General features: G+C 43.1%; 1 protein-coding gene across 1 annotated transcript in view; it reads right to left on the bottom strand.

Moving 5' to 3' along the window:
• fasn (fatty acid synthase) overlaps positions 1 to 18559 on the bottom strand; it is a 91521-nt gene that overhangs the window by 43405 nt on the left and 29557 nt on the right. The window contains exons 13-22 of the mRNA XM_041216788.1: positions 15442 to 15576; positions 14444 to 14647; positions 12980 to 13095; positions 10989 to 11164; positions 10586 to 10777; positions 9593 to 9673; positions 6210 to 6395; positions 5921 to 6100; positions 4987 to 5190; positions 1346 to 1659 (exon numbers count right to left, since the gene is read on the bottom strand). Of these exons, the coding sequence (XP_041072722.1) occupies positions 1346 to 1659; positions 4987 to 5190; positions 5921 to 6100; positions 6210 to 6395; positions 9593 to 9673; positions 10586 to 10777; positions 10989 to 11164; positions 12980 to 13095; positions 14444 to 14647; positions 15442 to 15576 (1788 nt within the window). The remainder of the gene's footprint in view (positions 1 to 1345; positions 1660 to 4986; positions 5191 to 5920; positions 6101 to 6209; positions 6396 to 9592; positions 9674 to 10585; positions 10778 to 10988; positions 11165 to 12979; positions 13096 to 14443; positions 14648 to 15441; positions 15577 to 18559) is intronic.

The raw sequence follows: 18559 nt of genomic DNA, 5'->3' as shown, positions 1-18559 counted from the left end.
GAAAGGCCAGTGATTAGTTGATGGATCATCACTTCTGGCAACCACCTCCCTACAAAGTTACACCAAGCCCTTCTGCAGTTACAATCAGTATCCCTTTAATCCTGCATTAAAGCACTTTGAAACCAGTCAATTTTGATCTCGATGCCCCACTTACAATGCTCACTCAGTAGCCACTATGAAAAAAATCAAAGTGAAGAGTGTGATAAAGATGATGTCAATCAAACAACGTATGGGAGTTAAAAAACCCCGAGCATGAAATCTAGCCCCATGTGTATGTTTTCTACATGACCCACTGCCTGAAACTTATGTGGAGTTAAAATCAAACCCTACTATTTCAGTATGTGCAGAGCGAATCCTTTCAAAAACACCAAAAATGATTTATACAGCTTAAATAAAAAGCAGAAGTGTGTTGAGACAAATGCGAACTTGCTCAGACCTTTCAAACATGATCACTTTTACTGAAGTATCAAATTTTACCGTCCTTTTTATTGGTTCAGAAGCAGATGGCTGCTAGCCCAATAATATCTCATGAACCATTACATGACAGCACTTTGGCATTAATATTGTCAGGTACTCCAGTCATTGACCACAGGAAGCATTTGGATGGGCAGGAAGGGGATGGAGCAAAAAGCTATCACAAAAAAAAATCAGTAAATAGCTTAAATAACAAATTCTCAGCTTTCCATCCAAGTGCTTGTACCATGAAGTAATAGTTGTAAAATTGCCACTGCTATCCAAGACACCAGCCTAAGATGATTCATAGCCTCTTCACTGCTGCCAGAGCCTCCACGTGTTGGACAGAACCATTCTTTCAGTGGGGAGTATTGCTACTTCCTCTCCAAAAATGGATAAATCTTTCCAATACCTCAAAATCATTCTGCAGACCAAGAAAATTCCCAGACTCTCCTTCTCAGCTACAAATTATTTCCTCTATACCCTCTCCCCCATGTTGAGCTCTGATAAATAATTGGAAGCAGTTCATGGATTTCTCTCAAATATCATGACTGAGGTCATCGCACCACACCCCCCCTAACTATAACCAAATCGCCAATCCTCCCCGCACCCCCCACCTCCCCCGGCCTTTTCTCCATCTGTGCCTATGAATTCATTTGTGGCATCTGACAAGCAGTAAATGAGTTTCTGAATTCAAGGTAGGTAATATTCACATCCTCACTCTTGTCCGTCACATCAGCTTATCAAACAACCCCAGTAAATTGATGAAACATGACCTCTTCCTTCTGAATCCAATCCTTTTCCCTACCTCTACCCTAAACTCAGGCCAAGGTGCCATCATGAATGTTTTGTACAAAATACTTTGCTAGACAAAAGGAAATCATGCCCTTACCTCTATAATCTTCATCTTCTTGTTCACGATGTTTTCCAGGGAGATATCAAGGCAGATTTTCAATGCTGAACTATCAAGTAATCCATTCAGTAACTCATCTTCATATAGACAACCTTTTTCAGTCTCCACTGTCTGCTGCAGTTCTGACCAGAGATTCCCATTCAGGTCTAGACCACACAGTACATTAAGCATATGCAGTAGTCCTTTCTCCGAGCCAGTGGTCCCAGCAGAGGTGGTTATACCAGTTGGTAGGCCAGAGAAAGAAAGCTTCAGTCCATGATTGGACAATTTGTCCTGTAACTTCTGCACAAAACCTGGAAAATCAGATGTTTAAATCAGAGGCAGCTGAATGAAAGCTTCTGCTTTTAAAATCAGACACATTTATCAGGTGGAATTAGGGGTAGCAAAAGGCGTTTGTGCTCCAAATGGAATAAAACCAGATGGACCACCTGGATTCGACCTAGGCACTGGAAACAACAACAGTAAACTCAGCCCTGTTGACCCTGCAAAGTCCTCCTTACTAACATTTGGGGGCTAGTGCCAAAATTGAGAAAGCTGTCACAAGACTAGTCAAGTAACAGCCTGACATAGTCATAACCAGGCCCAGCAGGTGTACAGTGTATACAGTCGGGAGGGAATTGCTCTGGGAGACCACAACATCAACTCTGGACCCCGTGAAGTCCCATGGCATCAGGTCAAACACAGGCAAGGAAACTTCCTGCTGATTACCAAGTACTGTCCACCCTCAGCTGATGAATCAGTACTCATCTATGTTAAACACCACTTGGAGGAAGCACTGAGGGTGGTAAGGGCAAAGAATGTACTCTGGTTGGGGGGACTTCAATGTCCATCACCAAGAGTGGCTCAGTAGCACCACCACAGGCTGAGCTGGCCAAGTGCTAAAGGACATAGCTGCCAGACTTGGTGTGTAGCAGGTGGTGAGGGAACCAACGAAGAAAGACATTCTTGACCTCATCCCCATCAACCTGCCTGCCACAGATGTATCTGTCCATGACATTATCGGTAGGAGTGAACACCGCACAGTTGTTGTGGAGACTAAGTCCCTTCTTCACATTAAGGATATCCTCCATCATGCTGTGTGGCACTAGCACCACGCCAAATGGCATAGATTGCAAACAGATCTAGCAACTCAAGACTGGGCATCCATGAGGCGCTGTGGGCCATCAGCAGCAGCAGAATTGTATCAACCACAATTTGTAACCTCATGGCCTGACATATCCCCCACTCTACCATTATCATTTAGCCAAGGGATCAGCCCTGGTTCAATGAAGAGTGCAGGAGGGCATGCCAGAACAATACCAGACATACTAAAAATGATGTGTCAACAGGTGAAGCTACAACACAGGACTAATTGTGTGCCAAATGGCATAACCAGCAAGTGATAGACAGAGCTAAGTGATTCCACAATCAATGGATCAGATCTAAGCTCTGTGCTCCTGCCACATCCAGTCGCAAATGGTGGTGGACAATTAAACAATTCACTGGGAGGAGGAGGAGGCGGCTCCACAAATATCCCCGACTTCAAATGATTGGGGAGCCCCACGCATCAGTGCAAAAGATAAGGCTGAAGCATTTGCAACAATCTTCAGCCAGAAGTGCCGAGTGGATGATTCATCTTGGCCTTCTCCAGAGCACCCCAGCATCACAGATGCCAGTCTTCAGCCAATTAAATTCACTTCACGTGATATCAAGAAACGGCTGAAGGCACTGGATAGTGCAAAGGCAACGGGCCTTGACAATATTCCGGCAATAGTGCTGAAGACTTGTGTTCCAGAGCTTGCTGCGCATCTAGCCAAGCTGCTCCAGTACAGCTACAACACCAGCATCTACCCAGCTATGTAGAAAATTGCCCACGTATAACCTGTACACAAAAAGCAGGACAAATCCAACCTGGTCAATTACCGCCCCAACAGTCTATTCACGATCGTCAGTAAAGAGATGGAAGGGATCATCAACAGTGCTATCAAGCAGCATTTGCTTAGCAATAACCTGCTCACTGATGTTCAATTTGGGTTCTGCCAGGGGCCTCTCAGCTCCTGACCTCATTACAGCCTTGGTTCAAACATGGACAAAAGAGCTGAACTCCTGAGGTGAGTGGAGAGTGACTGCCCTTGATATCAAGGCAGCATTCGATGGAGTGTGGCATCAAGGAGCCTTAGAAAAACTGGAGTTAATAGGAATCAGGGGGGAACTCTCTGGTGGTTGGAGTCATACCTAGCAGAAAGGGGCATGGCCGTGGTTGTTGGAGGTCAAACATTTCAGTTCCAGGACATCACTGCAGGAGTTCCTCAGGGTAGTGTCCTAGGCCCAATCAACTTCAGCTGCTTCATCAATGACCTTCCTTCCATCATAAGGTCAGATCTCAGGATGTTCATTGATGATTGCACAATGTTGAGCATCATTCATGACTCTTCAAATACTGACGCAGTCAATGTCCAAATGCAGCCAGACCTGGACAATATCCAGGCTTGGGCTGACAAATGGCAAGTAACATTCAAGCCACTCAAGTGTCAAGCAATGACCATCTCCAACAAGAGAGAATCTAACCATCGCCCTTTGACATTCAATGGCATTATCATCGTTGAATCCTCCACTAACAACATCTTGGAGGTTACCATTGACCAGAAACGGAACTGGACTAGCCATATAAATACTGTGGTTACAAAAATAGGTCAGAGGCTAGGAATCCTGCAATGAGTAACTCACCTCCTGACTCCCCAAAGCCTGTCCACCATCTACAAGGCACAAGTCAAGAGTGTGATGGAAATCTCTCCACTTGCTTGGGTGAATGCAGCTCCAACAACACTCAAGAAGCTTGACACCATTCAGCTCAAAGCAGCCTGCTTGATTGGCATTCCATCCATAAACATTCACTAGCTTCACCGCCAACACACAGTAACAGCAGTGTGTACAATCTACAAGAAGCGCTGCAGCAACTCATCAAGGCTCCTTAGACAGCACCTTCCAAACTCGTAACTGCTACCTCTAGAAGGAGGGCAGCAGATACATGGGAACACCATCACCCGGAAGTTCCCCTCCAAGTCACTCACCATCCTGACTTGGAATTTTATCGTCACTCCCTCACTGTCGCTGGGTCAAAATCCTGGAACTCCCTTCCTAACAGCACTGTGGGTGTACCTACACCACATGGACTGCAGCGGCTCAAGAAGGCAGCTCACCACCACCTTCTCAAGGGCAATTAGGGGTGGGTGGTAAATGCTGGCCTAGTCAGCGACACCCACATCCCACGAATGAATGAATTAAAAAATGTACAATAAGGATTCTGCACAAAGTCAGTTCCTCTGAGACGTCGCCAAAAACAGAGGCTGCCAAGCATTTCCTACTGAGAAGGAAAGAGGTCAACTTTGGCTAGTTTCCATCTCATCTCAGTCACTCAGTCGCAGCATCAGAGACCTGGAAGTACAATTCTTGGACTGTGGAGTGATGTATAGCCCAAGGAAATATAGACAGAAGGGGGGAAAATGCAGAAATGGGACAGTAGTCTGCACAGCGTTATTATTGAATTTTGATTCCTGTAGTGGTAATGCTAATGAAACACTATTCCCAAATATATTATGTTATTTAAACAAGAGGTATTAAATCTCAGAATAGCTGCTCACCTTTGCACTGTGCTAGGCAGGAACGAAGTTTCTCACTGCCAATCAGACAGTCATTCTCAAAGTAAGGGCTGAAGTGGAACTCTTGCAGAATTGGCTGTGTCTGCTGCTGCTGCCGGCGTGGAGCTACTGTTGCATGTAACCCACTGATCTGAACTCCTCCTGCTATAATGTTGTCAAGACACCGGTTCACAACGACATCCACAGCTGCAAAGGAATAGGCCGAGAGAAACATCCCAACAAAATGAGCATGTTTCAAAACAAAAACCCCACAATTCCATTACTGATCAGTAAAGAAAAACTAAAGCTCTGCACAGATTTCAAAATACAGATACGGTATTCTGCAGAATCATTTCTTTATGCTGCAAGCCAATGTTGAAATTGTCAGAGCTCTCTGATGCTTTGTGTTAATAAGCTGATGTGCATTAATGTTTTAGAAATGACTTTAGTTGAAGCTCAACAACATCTTGCAAATGTTACTAAAGAACGTGGCTTTTGCTATATTGAAAGTTGAAGATGTATCATAATACTGATTACATTAAAGAGTCACACAGAAAGATAAAGATCAAGGCATTGTCAAATCTCCTCAGACTGAAGCAAAATAATCTTTTGAAGATTAGCATTCAAGAGCAAAACTTGGTACTATCAGAACCAGAGCCTGATGCTTTTAAAAGAAAAAGGTGTGGCCTGTTGGTAGCCTGATAAAGTAGCCAAACCTCAGAACAATTTTTTGTACATATCTAACTTCCAAACTTGGATTAAATTTAAAACTCGACATCACCGTGCACATTTGTTAAACAGATGGACTATAGCTCGCCACCTGCCACATTGGTATTCAACTCAAATTCTGCCTATCACACAATATTCCTCAGCTGTTTAAAGGTTAAATATTCAAACCACACTATCAAATTTATCACAGTAAGCGCCTTAAACAGACCTTTTCTGTTTTCCTTGTAATCTTGGATTCTCTCTTCATGAAGCTGTGGGTCAATGCACACAGAGCGGATGCGAGTTGGTATTCTCAAGCTGCGTCCAGACAGTCCGACCACAATCATCTGCAACATGGTATCCAAAAGCGTCACCCAGTTGCCAGACCACAGCAACTTTCCTTTATCGCCTGGCAGAAGGAAAGCAGATCTTAATACATTATAACACAACCTGAGGGAATCTGAGTCAAGTGTGCTTATTTTCAAAGCACAAAACTGAAGTTTCAGAACGACACTTACCAGCATTATTGGACTCTAAGATCCCTTGAAAGTTTTTTCCATATTCATAGCCTCGTAGACGCAGCTCTTTGTAAATGTCTCCCGGAGAAAGACGGAACGTTTTCTCTGTATCTTCAAACTCTGCATTTGTCTTTACCTGCTTTCTAAAGTCAGTTAGGGCTGTTTCTTCCAAAAGAGACACCTTCCCTGCAATTAGTAACATTATAATATGCACAAAACTTAAAAAATAGTCTCTGCAATTTTTAAAACATCAGAATACCTTCAAGGCTCGGTGCATTTTTGTCCTGGTTTGAACTTAAGCAAAAGCTTAGAAGTGAGCTGCTCCCTTGGCATTCCCCAAGTCCTCTACCAATCAAAGCCCACTTGGCAACCAACCAGCACCCTCTTCTCATGCAATATAAATTGTTGTTCCTTTTGAGATTTTGTATTCTTGCGAATCTGTCCCGACGAGTGCAAGGTGAAAAGATTTGACAGCTTGTCTCTTTTTTTCCAGCAATACTTAAGTTCTGTACCACCACACAACTATTTTGCCCTCTTGTGACACAAATTCAACATTATTACCGAGAACTCTGCTAAGTGTTGCGTTTCTTATTATGCAACAATATATTCACAAATGAAGTTTTATTAAGGCAAAATGGAATTAATTTATTAGGTGCATAGCCTGATAAAAATAACAGTAACAGAAGTTTCCATATGGATGACCAAAGTTATACCCTTATTCATTTCAGCACAAACTACCTGCAAACTAGCTCATGAGCAAATACACCTTTAAGCTTCACAGCTAGCTATTTTGCTCTCTATAAAGATGACCCAGCTGATAAATCATAGAAACATTGGGCAGAATTTTCTGGTCCCGCTCCTGGCAAGACCAGAAATTCTGCTGGTCCCTCAAATTTTCCATCCCACCTGCAATGATTCCGGCAGCCAGCAAGACCAGAAAATCCCACCCATAGGCTTATGAAAAAAGTGACCACCTGCTAATGAGGCAGCCCCGCTACCTAATACTGAATATTATAAACTGCAATGAGTTATTAAATTCATAATTTTGTTGTCCTACATTGCAGATATTACTGCCAAACTCAAAACTACAAATATAAAATAAGCAAGTCATCACAACAATAAGAACATTTCTCAGAGCAAGACACGAAAGGATAGCACTGAGGTAAAGGGCAGAATTCTCCTAGACCCGTGGAGGTAGTTTTGGAGGTGGGAGCGAGGCAAGAAAATTAGGGGGGAGAAAAAAGCATCAAGCTGACTCCCCGACACATTCCTGCACTGGCGGCAGCAACCTGAGTGGCAGAGACAGGAATCCAATTAAGGGATTCAATGAGCCAATTAGCACCAATTTTACCACAGGAATGCAATCTTCCGAGTGTTGCATGGGCCTTCTGCTGTGTCAGCAACGCGGCATCTTGGAGGAGGCGAGTGTGCAGCAGGAGATCGAGAATGCAATCAATTTTAAGGATTTTAAACGTGCACCTGCAAAAGAACGGCAAGGATGCTGTCTTCCTGGCTCAGAGGCTTGCCATTGCACCAGGGTACCCTGGAGACATATCTCTGACAGTATAGAACTGAAACAGTGACAGCTGTCCCCCAGTAAAGACAGCACCTCCATTGTGTTCCTGCTGCTTGGGCCTCAGCAGCACTCTCACTGGTGAGGCAATGAAGGCTGCCAGCTGCCCTAGCAACAGTCAACGATTGGTCAAACGTCTGTCTCCCGTCCCCAATAGGACATGAATGGCGGTGCTGGCCTGCTAATTGGCCACCCCCTGGAAGATTTCACTAGCGGGCCCACTGCAGCAGCGAGCAGGGCTGGGACCTGGAACTGGTCCAGGCACTCAAAAGTTTCCAAGTGCAGAAGATTTCAGGCCAAGTTTCTGTGGTAGATTTTAAAATTCACCACCAGTAGCAGGCTGGCCACTCGGGCAGCAGGGGAGACAGTGGCATAGTGGTAACTCTTTCGAGTACAAACACGTTTCCATCTGTTCCTATTCAGATGACGTTAAATTGTTTCATAGTTTGCCATTGAGAGATTTGAACTCTTGATAATCTTTTAAATCCTTTCTTTCTTATGGTGTAACTCTTTTTTTTGAGTACAAACCTGTTTCCATCTGTTTCAGATGAAGTTACATTGTTCCATAGTTTGCCATTGTGAGATTTGAACTCTTGATCTTAGGGTTACAAACCCAGTACCATAACCACTTGGCTATTTAGGCCAAGCTTCAAAAAATTGTTTTATAGTTTGCCATTGTGAGATTTGAACCCTTGATCTTGGGGTTACAAGCCCTGTACCATAACCACTTGGCTATTTAGGCCAAGCTCAGTAGCATAGTGGTAACGTCACTGACCTAATAATCTTGAGACCCAAGCAAATTAATGCATTGAGGACATGGGTTCAAATCCAATCATGGCAGCTGGTGGAACTTAAATTCAATTAATAAAATCAGGAATTGAAAGCTAATCTCAGTAATGGTGACCATGACAATAGCATTGATTGCTGGAAAAACCCATCTGGTTCACTAATGTCCTAAAAGAAATCTGCCATCCTTACCTGGTCTGGCCTACATGTGACTCCAGGTCCACAACAATATGGTTGATTCTTAATTGCCCTCTGAAAGGGCCTAGGAAGCCACGTGGTTCGAGGGCAATTAGGGATGGGCAACAAATGCTGGCCTTGCCAGAAATGCCCACATCCAATGAAAACGAATAAAGAAAAAAAGCATTACAACCCGGGGTTAATGGACAGGCAATCCACCATAGCCAGTTTCCCCGCAAATGGCAAAAGTGAAAATCTAGCCCTCTGTCTCTAAGCCCTCGAGCAGGAAAATCGCAAGTGTAATCCTCAACTTGTATCGATTTGGTAATTTCAGCCTGGGCATTATTTAATGTTCTGGACTTGGTGTTAATGGTGATTGGGGATGGGAATTCGTGGTGAGGGTTCCGATTCCTGGTCATGTAGAATGATGCTGGATGGGTATCGGTTATTGGTGAAGACATGAATATGCCCACCTGTCACATTTTCAGTACTCAGTTCGTCTGCCACCCAACATCGCTGCATTCGCAGGAATATTGGTCACTTGGGTGAGGTACTAAAGGATGAGGTCCACTTGCAAACTGTACCCCATTGAAGGAGTCAATGCCTTCAACACAAAATATGCAAGGCTCATGTTTACAACTGAGTGAAGCACAGATGCTTATTCATTAAAGAGTCGCCACTTTCATAAGATACCTAACATAGTAACACTGGAAAATGTGCCCCATTGTTGGCATTTTGAGTCTACAAGAAGCCTTTTATTTTCTTTTTTTTACCATGTAGTTATTAGAGTGGCCAACGCCATACCATTCATTCAATCAGGAGAAAAGCTTTAACCAATGTGACTTACCACTAACAGCCAGGCTATTGTTCTCTGAAACTTCAAATCTATTTGATGCTGGCATCAGCCGCACTTCAAGCTGTACAGAGCCTTGAAAGAAGTACAAAAGGTAAAAAAAAAAATATCAAGAGCTGGATTCACAATGAGTATTTTTGACTGTTTAAGAATCAAGAAGTGCTGAGAGTTCCTTTTTTGTTAAGATTAAAAGAATCTCACCTGTATAGATAAATTACAAATCTTATAGTTTAAAAAAAAACTTGTGTATGTAGTTAATGCTTAGTGTTATAAAAATTAAATAAAACCACAGAAATGTCCCCAGTTGCTCTTTTGCCTCTTTCTTCCCATAAAATTTATTCTTCCTCTACTTGTCTCTCTTTCGCCTGGCAGTGCAGGAAGGAGATGAAGGTAAGACTATGGAACTGTTGGAACAGCTCATAAAGTTTAACACCGTAGAACTGCAGATGGTTTGACAGGGTGGGGAGGGTGTCAAGGGAGGGGTGGCACAAGGGGTATCAAAATTAGAAGTTTTGCCTCACACATTTTTCATCTGTCACCATTGGCAATCTGCACATTTCATGTTGCACAAGCAACCAGATTTTTTTTTTTTAAATGCCAGAAACCGGATGCAGGAAAACAATGCCAAATGCATTTTTCTAAAGTCTTGCCAGTTTAGATTAGCATTTCCATTTTTGAGTACAACTCCACTCAAAAATAAAAATTAACATTTCACATTTAAAAGACCTATTCACAAGTTTCTCCATAAATTTAGAAGTACAATTTTTTCCTATTTTATTCCTGAATAGTGCCACTGTTTGCACTATTGTTCTTTCTTCTGTGGTAAATTCGAACTAGAATGCATGGAATGTTCCAGACTTATGAACCTCAACATTTTTATTTCTTACATGGCTTTGTGCAGTAGGAGTGCATGACCTTCATTCAGAGGGAGGGCTGAATATGAACACATCTAAAAACTATGCAATCATAACATTCAGAAGATGGTACCTGTTTTTGGTAGGATCGTTGCCCTATGTATGACAACATCTTCAAATATTACTGGTGTCTGTTCCATAACCGCTCCAGTCAATCGTAACAGTGCTCGCCAGGCCAGAACTAGATAGCCAGTGGCTGGGTAAAGTACTCTCCCATCAATGCAGTGATCAACTATATAATTGTCAGGAGATTCAGGGTTCATATCTGAGAGGAGAGCACAAAAATCAACAAGATATCAAAATAGATTGAAAGAATATGCATCTATAGAAACTGAATTCAATTCAGTTGTTATGTTTTAAAAATATCTGAAGGCTAAAAAGAGAAAACAAACACGTTTAATAATCAAATCAGTAAAGTGCAACGCAGGAGACTTATTTTAGTTATGCAGGAGGTCTCGGACTGCGGGACAACTCACCAATATTAAATACAGTGGCAGATGCTAAACCTCCAGACCCAGAGGAGAAATCTTCGGTCTTGGGTACGTCCCAGGTTTGGCTGTGGTCCCACATGATGCAGGGGGAAATTAAGGAGGTTCCAGCAGGGATAGGGTACTCCAAGGGTGGGAATAGCTTGTTGGAGTCCAGGTTTGCACTGTTATTTCAAAATACATGAATAGTTAATGATTTCATGCCATTTCGATATGACGATTGCCATGTAAGCTCTTTAATTTAAGGTCTCATCACACCTACTCAGGGAACCAGTCTAAACAACATCCATTAACAATTTGCTGGAACTGACTTGCATTGTCCCAGGGTCAGCCCTGGACTGACTCTCTGTTATTATGGAAAGTAAAGATGGTTACAGGTTCCGTCATTTTAAAATCCAAACTTGAATTTAATATTGCAAACTTGTAATCATCAGGGGGTGCCTGTTTTTCAAAGCACACAGGCTTGGATTTCCTGCTTCAACACGCAGTGTACACTAGGGACATACATTAGAAAACTTTGCGCTCCGTCTTGAGGATATTAAAATCCACAAACGGAAAATCACGGGCTGTGGCATGCAATATATCAAAATACGCTCCTGCCATGCATCCAGAATACACCAGCAGAAAATCCAGGCCACATTACCCGACTGTTATAAGTGCCAACCCTCTGCCAGATCTTTTATTTCCACATCACCACCTACGGTATGACATGGGGCAGGATTTTCAGCTTGGTGTGCAAGCACGCACCCGACATACCCAAGCTTGAAATAGCGCGCAATGGACATCGCGTGAGCACCCCGACGTCATCGCTTACTTGCACGATATTTCGGTTGGTGGGTGCACGTGAAAGTTGGCAGCGCACCCGCCAACAATTAAGAGGCCTATTCAGGCCCTTAAGCTGGTAATTATATTGAATTTTTCACTGCCCGTCCAACCTTACAGTTGGCGGGCGGACGAATAGGCCAGGCGACCTTTGCACTTTTTGCGAAACCTCATCCACGGGTGGGATGAGGTTTCCAACAGTGAATTAAAAAAAAAAATAAGAATTTTTGAAAAACTCATTTTCAACATGTCCCTGTTCATGTGACAGAGCCACATGTGGGGACGTTTCCCAAATCTTTATATTTCACTTTTAAATCCTTCAGCTCCGTGCCTTCAGTGAGTTGTCAGGTGAGAAGGTGGGGGGAGCGAGGATGAGATTAAGGAGTCCTATGGTTTTGGGGCCCCCAAAATGTTGGAAATGATGTTGAGATTCCTGACTTTGATGCAGTGAGGATGCATCTCACCTGCCACACCCCTTACAGTCAGCCTTCTTACTGTCCTCCACCATGTTCAGCCCATTACTCTAGCTTTGGTTAGCTGTACCCTAAAACTAGGATCTACCTCCTCACAGAATTGTTGCAATGCTGTCTTTTGTCATCTCAGTCTGCAGGGCTTGTGAAGCCCGCACTTGTCATTATCTAATCATCACCCCCTCATTTACTTCGCCTTTTCTCATAGTCTTTTTGCCTTTCATACTGTCCTGCACCTTGGCCCTTCACCCCATAGGACTTCCCTTCTGCAAACCCAATTTGACCTCCATTTTGTGCAACAAAATTTGGAGCTGGTTGTTTTCAAACCAATCCAGCAGGTGGAGCAGCACACGTCATCACAGGAAACACAAATGGGGAGCAAGGAAACACCTTTAGTCAGGCTCCCGCTTTCAGTCAATAACGGAGCTGCATTAAAATGCAAACGTGCAACATGCAGCCCATATGTCCCATTGCTAAAACTGAAAGGAGCTGCATAGCGACAAACGTCAACTCTCACCTCTGGTCATGACTATTTGATTAATGAATATGGCAGTGGATAGGCAGCAGTGATACACCCAGGCTTCTTACTGTGACGATCAAGTTATATATGAAGGATTTGCTTACATTCGTGTGCAAATTTCAATTCTCAATTCACATATCTCTTTCCCCTCAAGATAAATCACTTACCCACTGGTGTAGATTTTGCCAATGTGTGATAAGAAATACTCCAGGTTATTGTTGTGCCCTCGCTTCATCAGTGGGATAATAAGACAGGATCGTTTCAAACTTCGTTTCAGAATAGCCTGAAATAAAGAGCAAAATATTTGTCAGGAGCTGCGTTCCCAATTTTTAATCTTTTACATTGAAGCTTATGTTCAGCAATGACATGGAGCTTCCTACCCTGTTCCCTACTATCCAAAAGTGATCAATCTATTTTCACACCTGCTTTTTTACATGTCCTCAATGTGTCAACAATCTGAAAAATAACTAGTTTACTGATTGTACAAAGATTAACTGTAATAAATTAAAGGAATTAACAAATTTAGGCACCGGTATGGTTTTATTCTCCACCAAGGCCTGAAAAAGCCTCCAATTGACAGTTCTATTTTTAACAATTCACACAGGTCTTTGTGGATTTTAAAAGACCTTTAAATTAGTAATTAATCACAAAGCTATGGCTGTCAAATCCAAAAGGTACAGTTGTGCATCATTAATACAAAGAAGCAAAACTGCGGGCTTCAAAAGTCTTTGCATTTGTGGCAGACTGTCACAGTAAAGATGTGATGGCATTAGCGAGGAGATTTACAAGGATGTTACCTTGACTGCAGGAAAGATTAGATAGGCTAGGGTTGTTTCTTTGGAACAGGAGAGGCTGAGGGGAGACTTAATTGAAGTGTATAAAATTATAAGGGATCTAGAGATCAAGTGAATGGGAAGGCCCTATTCCCCTTGGATGAGGGTTTCATAACCAGGAGGCATAGATTTCAGGTAAGAGGATTATAGGGAATTTGAGGGTAATGTTTTGAGCGGAGAGTGATTGGGATTCTGGAACTTAATGCTCAAGTGACGGGCAGCAGAAACCCACATCACATTTAAAAAGTACTTGGACGTGCACTTGAAATACCGTAACCTACAAGGCTACAGACCAAGAGCTGGGAAGTGGGATTTAGCTGGATGGTGACTGGTCAGCCAGCACAGATACAACGGACTGAAAGGCCTCCTTCGTTGCTGTAAATTTCTATGATCCTTTCTAAGAGTGTCAATTCACACAGGTCTTTGTGGCTATTAAAAGGCCTTTAAATTAGTAATTAATCACAAAGCTACAGCTGTCAAATCCAAAAGGTGCAGTTGTGCATCATTTATACAAGGAAACAAAACTGCAAAATTCTGTGACCATGTTAATGTATTCACTATAATAAACATTTTTCTTATTATGAAGCAGTTCAATGCTCCTGAAACCACATGTACACTTTGAAAAAACCTTGTACCATGAGGGCCTAGCCAGCGGCGCCCACAGCCCATGAACGAATATTTTTTTTAAAAATTCCCTCGTCTTTTAAACTTTACAGTGGGCACACACTCTATCACAGCAGGACTTTACACAAAGTCAGCTGTACATGTAGTCTGAAGTAAAAGAAGAAAGGCCAATACCTGAAGCAGGGCGTGAGCAGAAATCTCAATCACGACAGCGTTATCTGGAATATGCTGCAGTCCTTCCTGGAACAGGACAGGGCTCACCAGGTTGTTGACATGATACTCAGCAGAGGAGAATTTAGCCAGGTCACTGCCCCATTTGGATTCTGGGATTGATGTACTGATCCAGCGAGCAGAACGAGGCTTGGGAGCAGTTATAACCTGTCAGGAAGGTTGTAGGTGGTGGGTGTGAGGGAAAAGTGTGCAGAAATCATCAGTACACAATACAATGGTCACTCAATTATCCAAAAACAGTCAATTGGAAATATTTACAGGAAAATAAATTTCTGAAGAACAGCTCAAAATACACCCAAAAGAACTGTTTGACATGACTAGAAATTCAACTCCATAGTCCCAGGAGGTTTGGCGCTACAGGTGCTATTTTATGTCCAAAATGGTGTCCATGCCACATGTGCACAACTTGGTGCGGGTTGCACTGGGTGCTATTTTGGTAAAGGTCAACCAAGAGGCATTCTTCACACATGTTAAAAACAGTAATTAGGCAAGTAGCAGATGAAAGTAAGGTATCCAACACCTGCTTCTGCTCCCTTTGCAACTTTGGCAGTCAGCACCACTGCTTCTGGAAAATCGGCACTAAGCAACATGCAATGAAAAGACAGTTGGCACTCACCCTAATCATTGCCAGCCCCAGTCCCATCATCTCCAACCTCCCGGCTCCCCAGATCTCCACACTGGCCCCAGCCCCTTAGCCAAACCCCGCAGAAGCTCTGTGTCCCCTCCAGCAATACAGCAGGTCTCGATCTTCCCTGATCTCAGCCTGTGCCCCCACCATTCTGTTACCTGATTGCTGACTCCACATGCCTGACCTATAAGATACTTATATTATGTGGAATATTATGGAACCAAAAGCCAATGAATGCCAGACTCGTTGCATTGGCCTGGACAATTCTTTGGTGCATCTTCAAAAGCATTATCCAGCAATATGATGGCCATACCTTCTGCAGTGCATTCAGAAGTGTTGGGGCAATGGACGCCATGTAGTAAGAGTGGAACGCAACTCCTGCACTGCGAACTTCTTTGGCAAAGACGCCATCTTCCTTCAGTTTGGCTACAAACTTACTCACAGCTTCCTAACATGGAAACAAAAGAGAATCACATAATTTATCACAGAGCAGGAGACCAGTGTATTCCGCCTGGAACCCTTCAACCGGGGATATAGGCCGGGATTTTCCGGACCCGCTGGGGGCGAGGCAGCGCCCCATCCCGAAGCCCATTGGCTGGCGGCGGGAACAGAAGATCCCAGCGGCGGGCGGGTGCGGTAGGTCCCGCCCATAGTTTTTTTAAATACCAAAAGCCTGACATTTCCAATGATTTTATATTCTCTTCTCAAATACTTATCCAATTCCCTTCTAAATTACGTATCATTATTACCTCAATAGCCACATGTGGTACAACATTCTAGGGTACGGTTTTTGCTTTGGAGACAAATCGGCAAAATGTGTGTAAATGGCACACTTTTTGAAAATTGTTTTTACTTCCCCACCCCGCTCCTCGACTCTCCAGTTTCCACTCATTTGTGTAATCGCCGAAAGGAAAATCAGCCAAGGAGCCAGAGCAGCTGGCACCAGTTTAAAATCTATTTTTAAAAAAAAATAAAATTTCCTTTAAAAACATTTCCTGATCTATTGAAGGGTGGATGCTAGGAAAAGGTGGTTAACACAGCTGAAAATGAATTGATCACAAAAATAAATCAAAATCACACAGCGTCAATCCACCACCCGTGAGAAACAATTGCTGAAAATGACTTTTAAAGATAAGCAAAACTGTTTTGTTAGGTTGGGGTACAGTTGTCAGTTCCCTGTAAATTTTTTTTTTTTTAAAAAGCTTCCTAAAAAAACCTTTCAAAACCAACCCATCAGTGTTCTTGCACCCAGAGGATCTGGCTAGATTTTTGATGCTTTCCTGAAGGCCTGCAAATAAACACCATTGGCAGAAACGCCCTGTGGAGTGTTTTGTGGGCTTCGAGCATGGGTTTTTTAAAAATTAGCACAAAAGATTGCTGAATGTAATTTGCACTTAGAATTTCGCTCTTTTGTCCTGTTACACAGGCAAATCGCAACAATAACAAAAAACTCACTCAAGTGGAAACTTGTTATTTTTCTGAAAAAAAAAATCATTTTACATCCCTTCATTCTTCTGGTGTTCCACCCGAGTTTACACCTCCTTTCACTAATCCACTGATTGGTGAAAACAAACATTTCCTATTTACTTGCTCAAAGCCTTTCCTACAGTTTTAAATTAGATTAGATTTATATTAGATCCCCTTCCATCTTCACTGCTCCTATAAAAATAACCCCAATTGTTCAGAGTATTTCCACAGAACAATAATCACTCATTCTTGGTATCATTCCAATTAGTTATCAATGTGCCCTTTTCATGGTTAAGATCTTTTCAATAATAGACTGTCTAGAATTGCAAGTGATATTCCAAATCCAATTATTCCTGCCTTGCTTTTTCTTTATTCATTCAAAGACTTTGGGCATCGCTGGCTCGGCCAGCATTTGTTGTCCATCTCTAATTGCCCTCGAGAAAGTGGTGGAGAGCTGACATTTTAAATCACTGCAGTTCATCTGGTATAGCTACACCCATAGTGCTAATGGGTAGGGAGTGTCAGGATTTTAACCCAGTGACCGTGAAGGAACTGCGATATATTTCCAAGTCAGCACGATATATGACTTGGAGGGGAACTTGCATGTGCCTGTGCCCTAGTCCTTTAAGGCGATAGAGGTTGCAGGTTTCAAAGGTGCTGTCGAAGGAGCCTTGGTGAGTTGCTGCAGTGCAACTTGTACGTGGTATACACTGCTGCCACTGTACAGTGGTGGTGGAGGTATTGAGTGTTTGTGAATGGGGTGCCAATCCATCGGGCTGCTTTGTCATGGAAGGTGTCGAGCTTCGAGTGTTGTTGGAGCGACACTCATCCAGGCAAGTGGAGAGTATTCCATCACACTCCTGACTTCTTCTATGGAAAAGTGTAATACTAAAGAATTCCTTTGGCTGAGTACTTGGAATTTTCTTGTAAGAGAAGGGAGGGCTGCATTGCTCAGCTACACACTGGCATTGTGGTTATGTTACTCATTTAGCAATGCAGAGACCTGGACTACATGACCCAGAGATAGGAGTTCAAATCCTGCCACAGCAGCTTGGCAATACAATTTCTGTTATGTTAGGAACAATGTATAATTTTTATGGGCTGCACCTTCCGGTCGGCGAGCAGGGGTGGGGGGCGGGTGTCCTGACATCACCCTGTATCACTTAGGTTTTCAGGTTGGCGGATGTGCAGCCGAATCAGCTGTGCACCCGCCAACCTGCCAACGGCCTATTAAGGCCATTAAAAGAGTAATTGAAATCATTAATGGACCTGCCCGTCCAACCTTAAGGTTGGTGGGCGGGCCGGGAGCCCTGGCGGGCTTCAGAAAAAACATGAAACCTCATCCACTGGCGGGATGAGGTTTCATAAGGGATTTAAAATTTTCTGATATTTTAAAATAAAAAATTACGGACATGTCCCATCCCATGTGACAGTATCACATGAGGGGGCAAGTCAGCGAAATTTTTGCCTCAGGGAGATCTGTGCGCTCTTTTGCGTGCATGTGTGAAAGAGCACACTCCCAGCTCAGGGGATCCCCTACCACCTAGCGGGCGTCACGCTGGGTGAGCCTTAATTGGCAGGGGGAAAATGTTGCCCTAGGTTTAATTTTTATTTATATTGGTGTGTTAAGAAAGATGGAACTTGGGGCGGAATTTAACAATCCCATCGCGATGGAGGGTTGGGCTGCAAAATCAAAAGTCCACTGACTTTGGCAGGACAGGAAAATCCTAATCGGGGGAGGGGCCATAAAATTCTGCCCGTGATTTCAGTTTCATTTAACTTTTTTTGTGAGCCTGGTGCTGGAAAGTCTGGAGGGCTTCCTAGTAAAAAGTTCAGGTTTTCTGAATTTGTTTGTATACATGCATTTTTAATGAGGTTTTACAACCTTGAAGTGAAGAGATGGATTACAAAGGGGTTATTAGTTGTGTGATTTTTGGGGGGGGCGGAAAAAAACAAAGTAGCAA

The sequence above is a fragment of the Carcharodon carcharias genome, chromosome 22, assembly GCF_017639515.1.
Source record: "Carcharodon carcharias isolate sCarCar2 chromosome 22, sCarCar2.pri, whole genome shotgun sequence".
Classification (NCBI taxonomy): domain Eukaryota; kingdom Metazoa; phylum Chordata; class Chondrichthyes; order Lamniformes; family Lamnidae; genus Carcharodon; species Carcharodon carcharias.
This window is presented reverse-complemented; position numbering and strand designations above follow the sequence as displayed.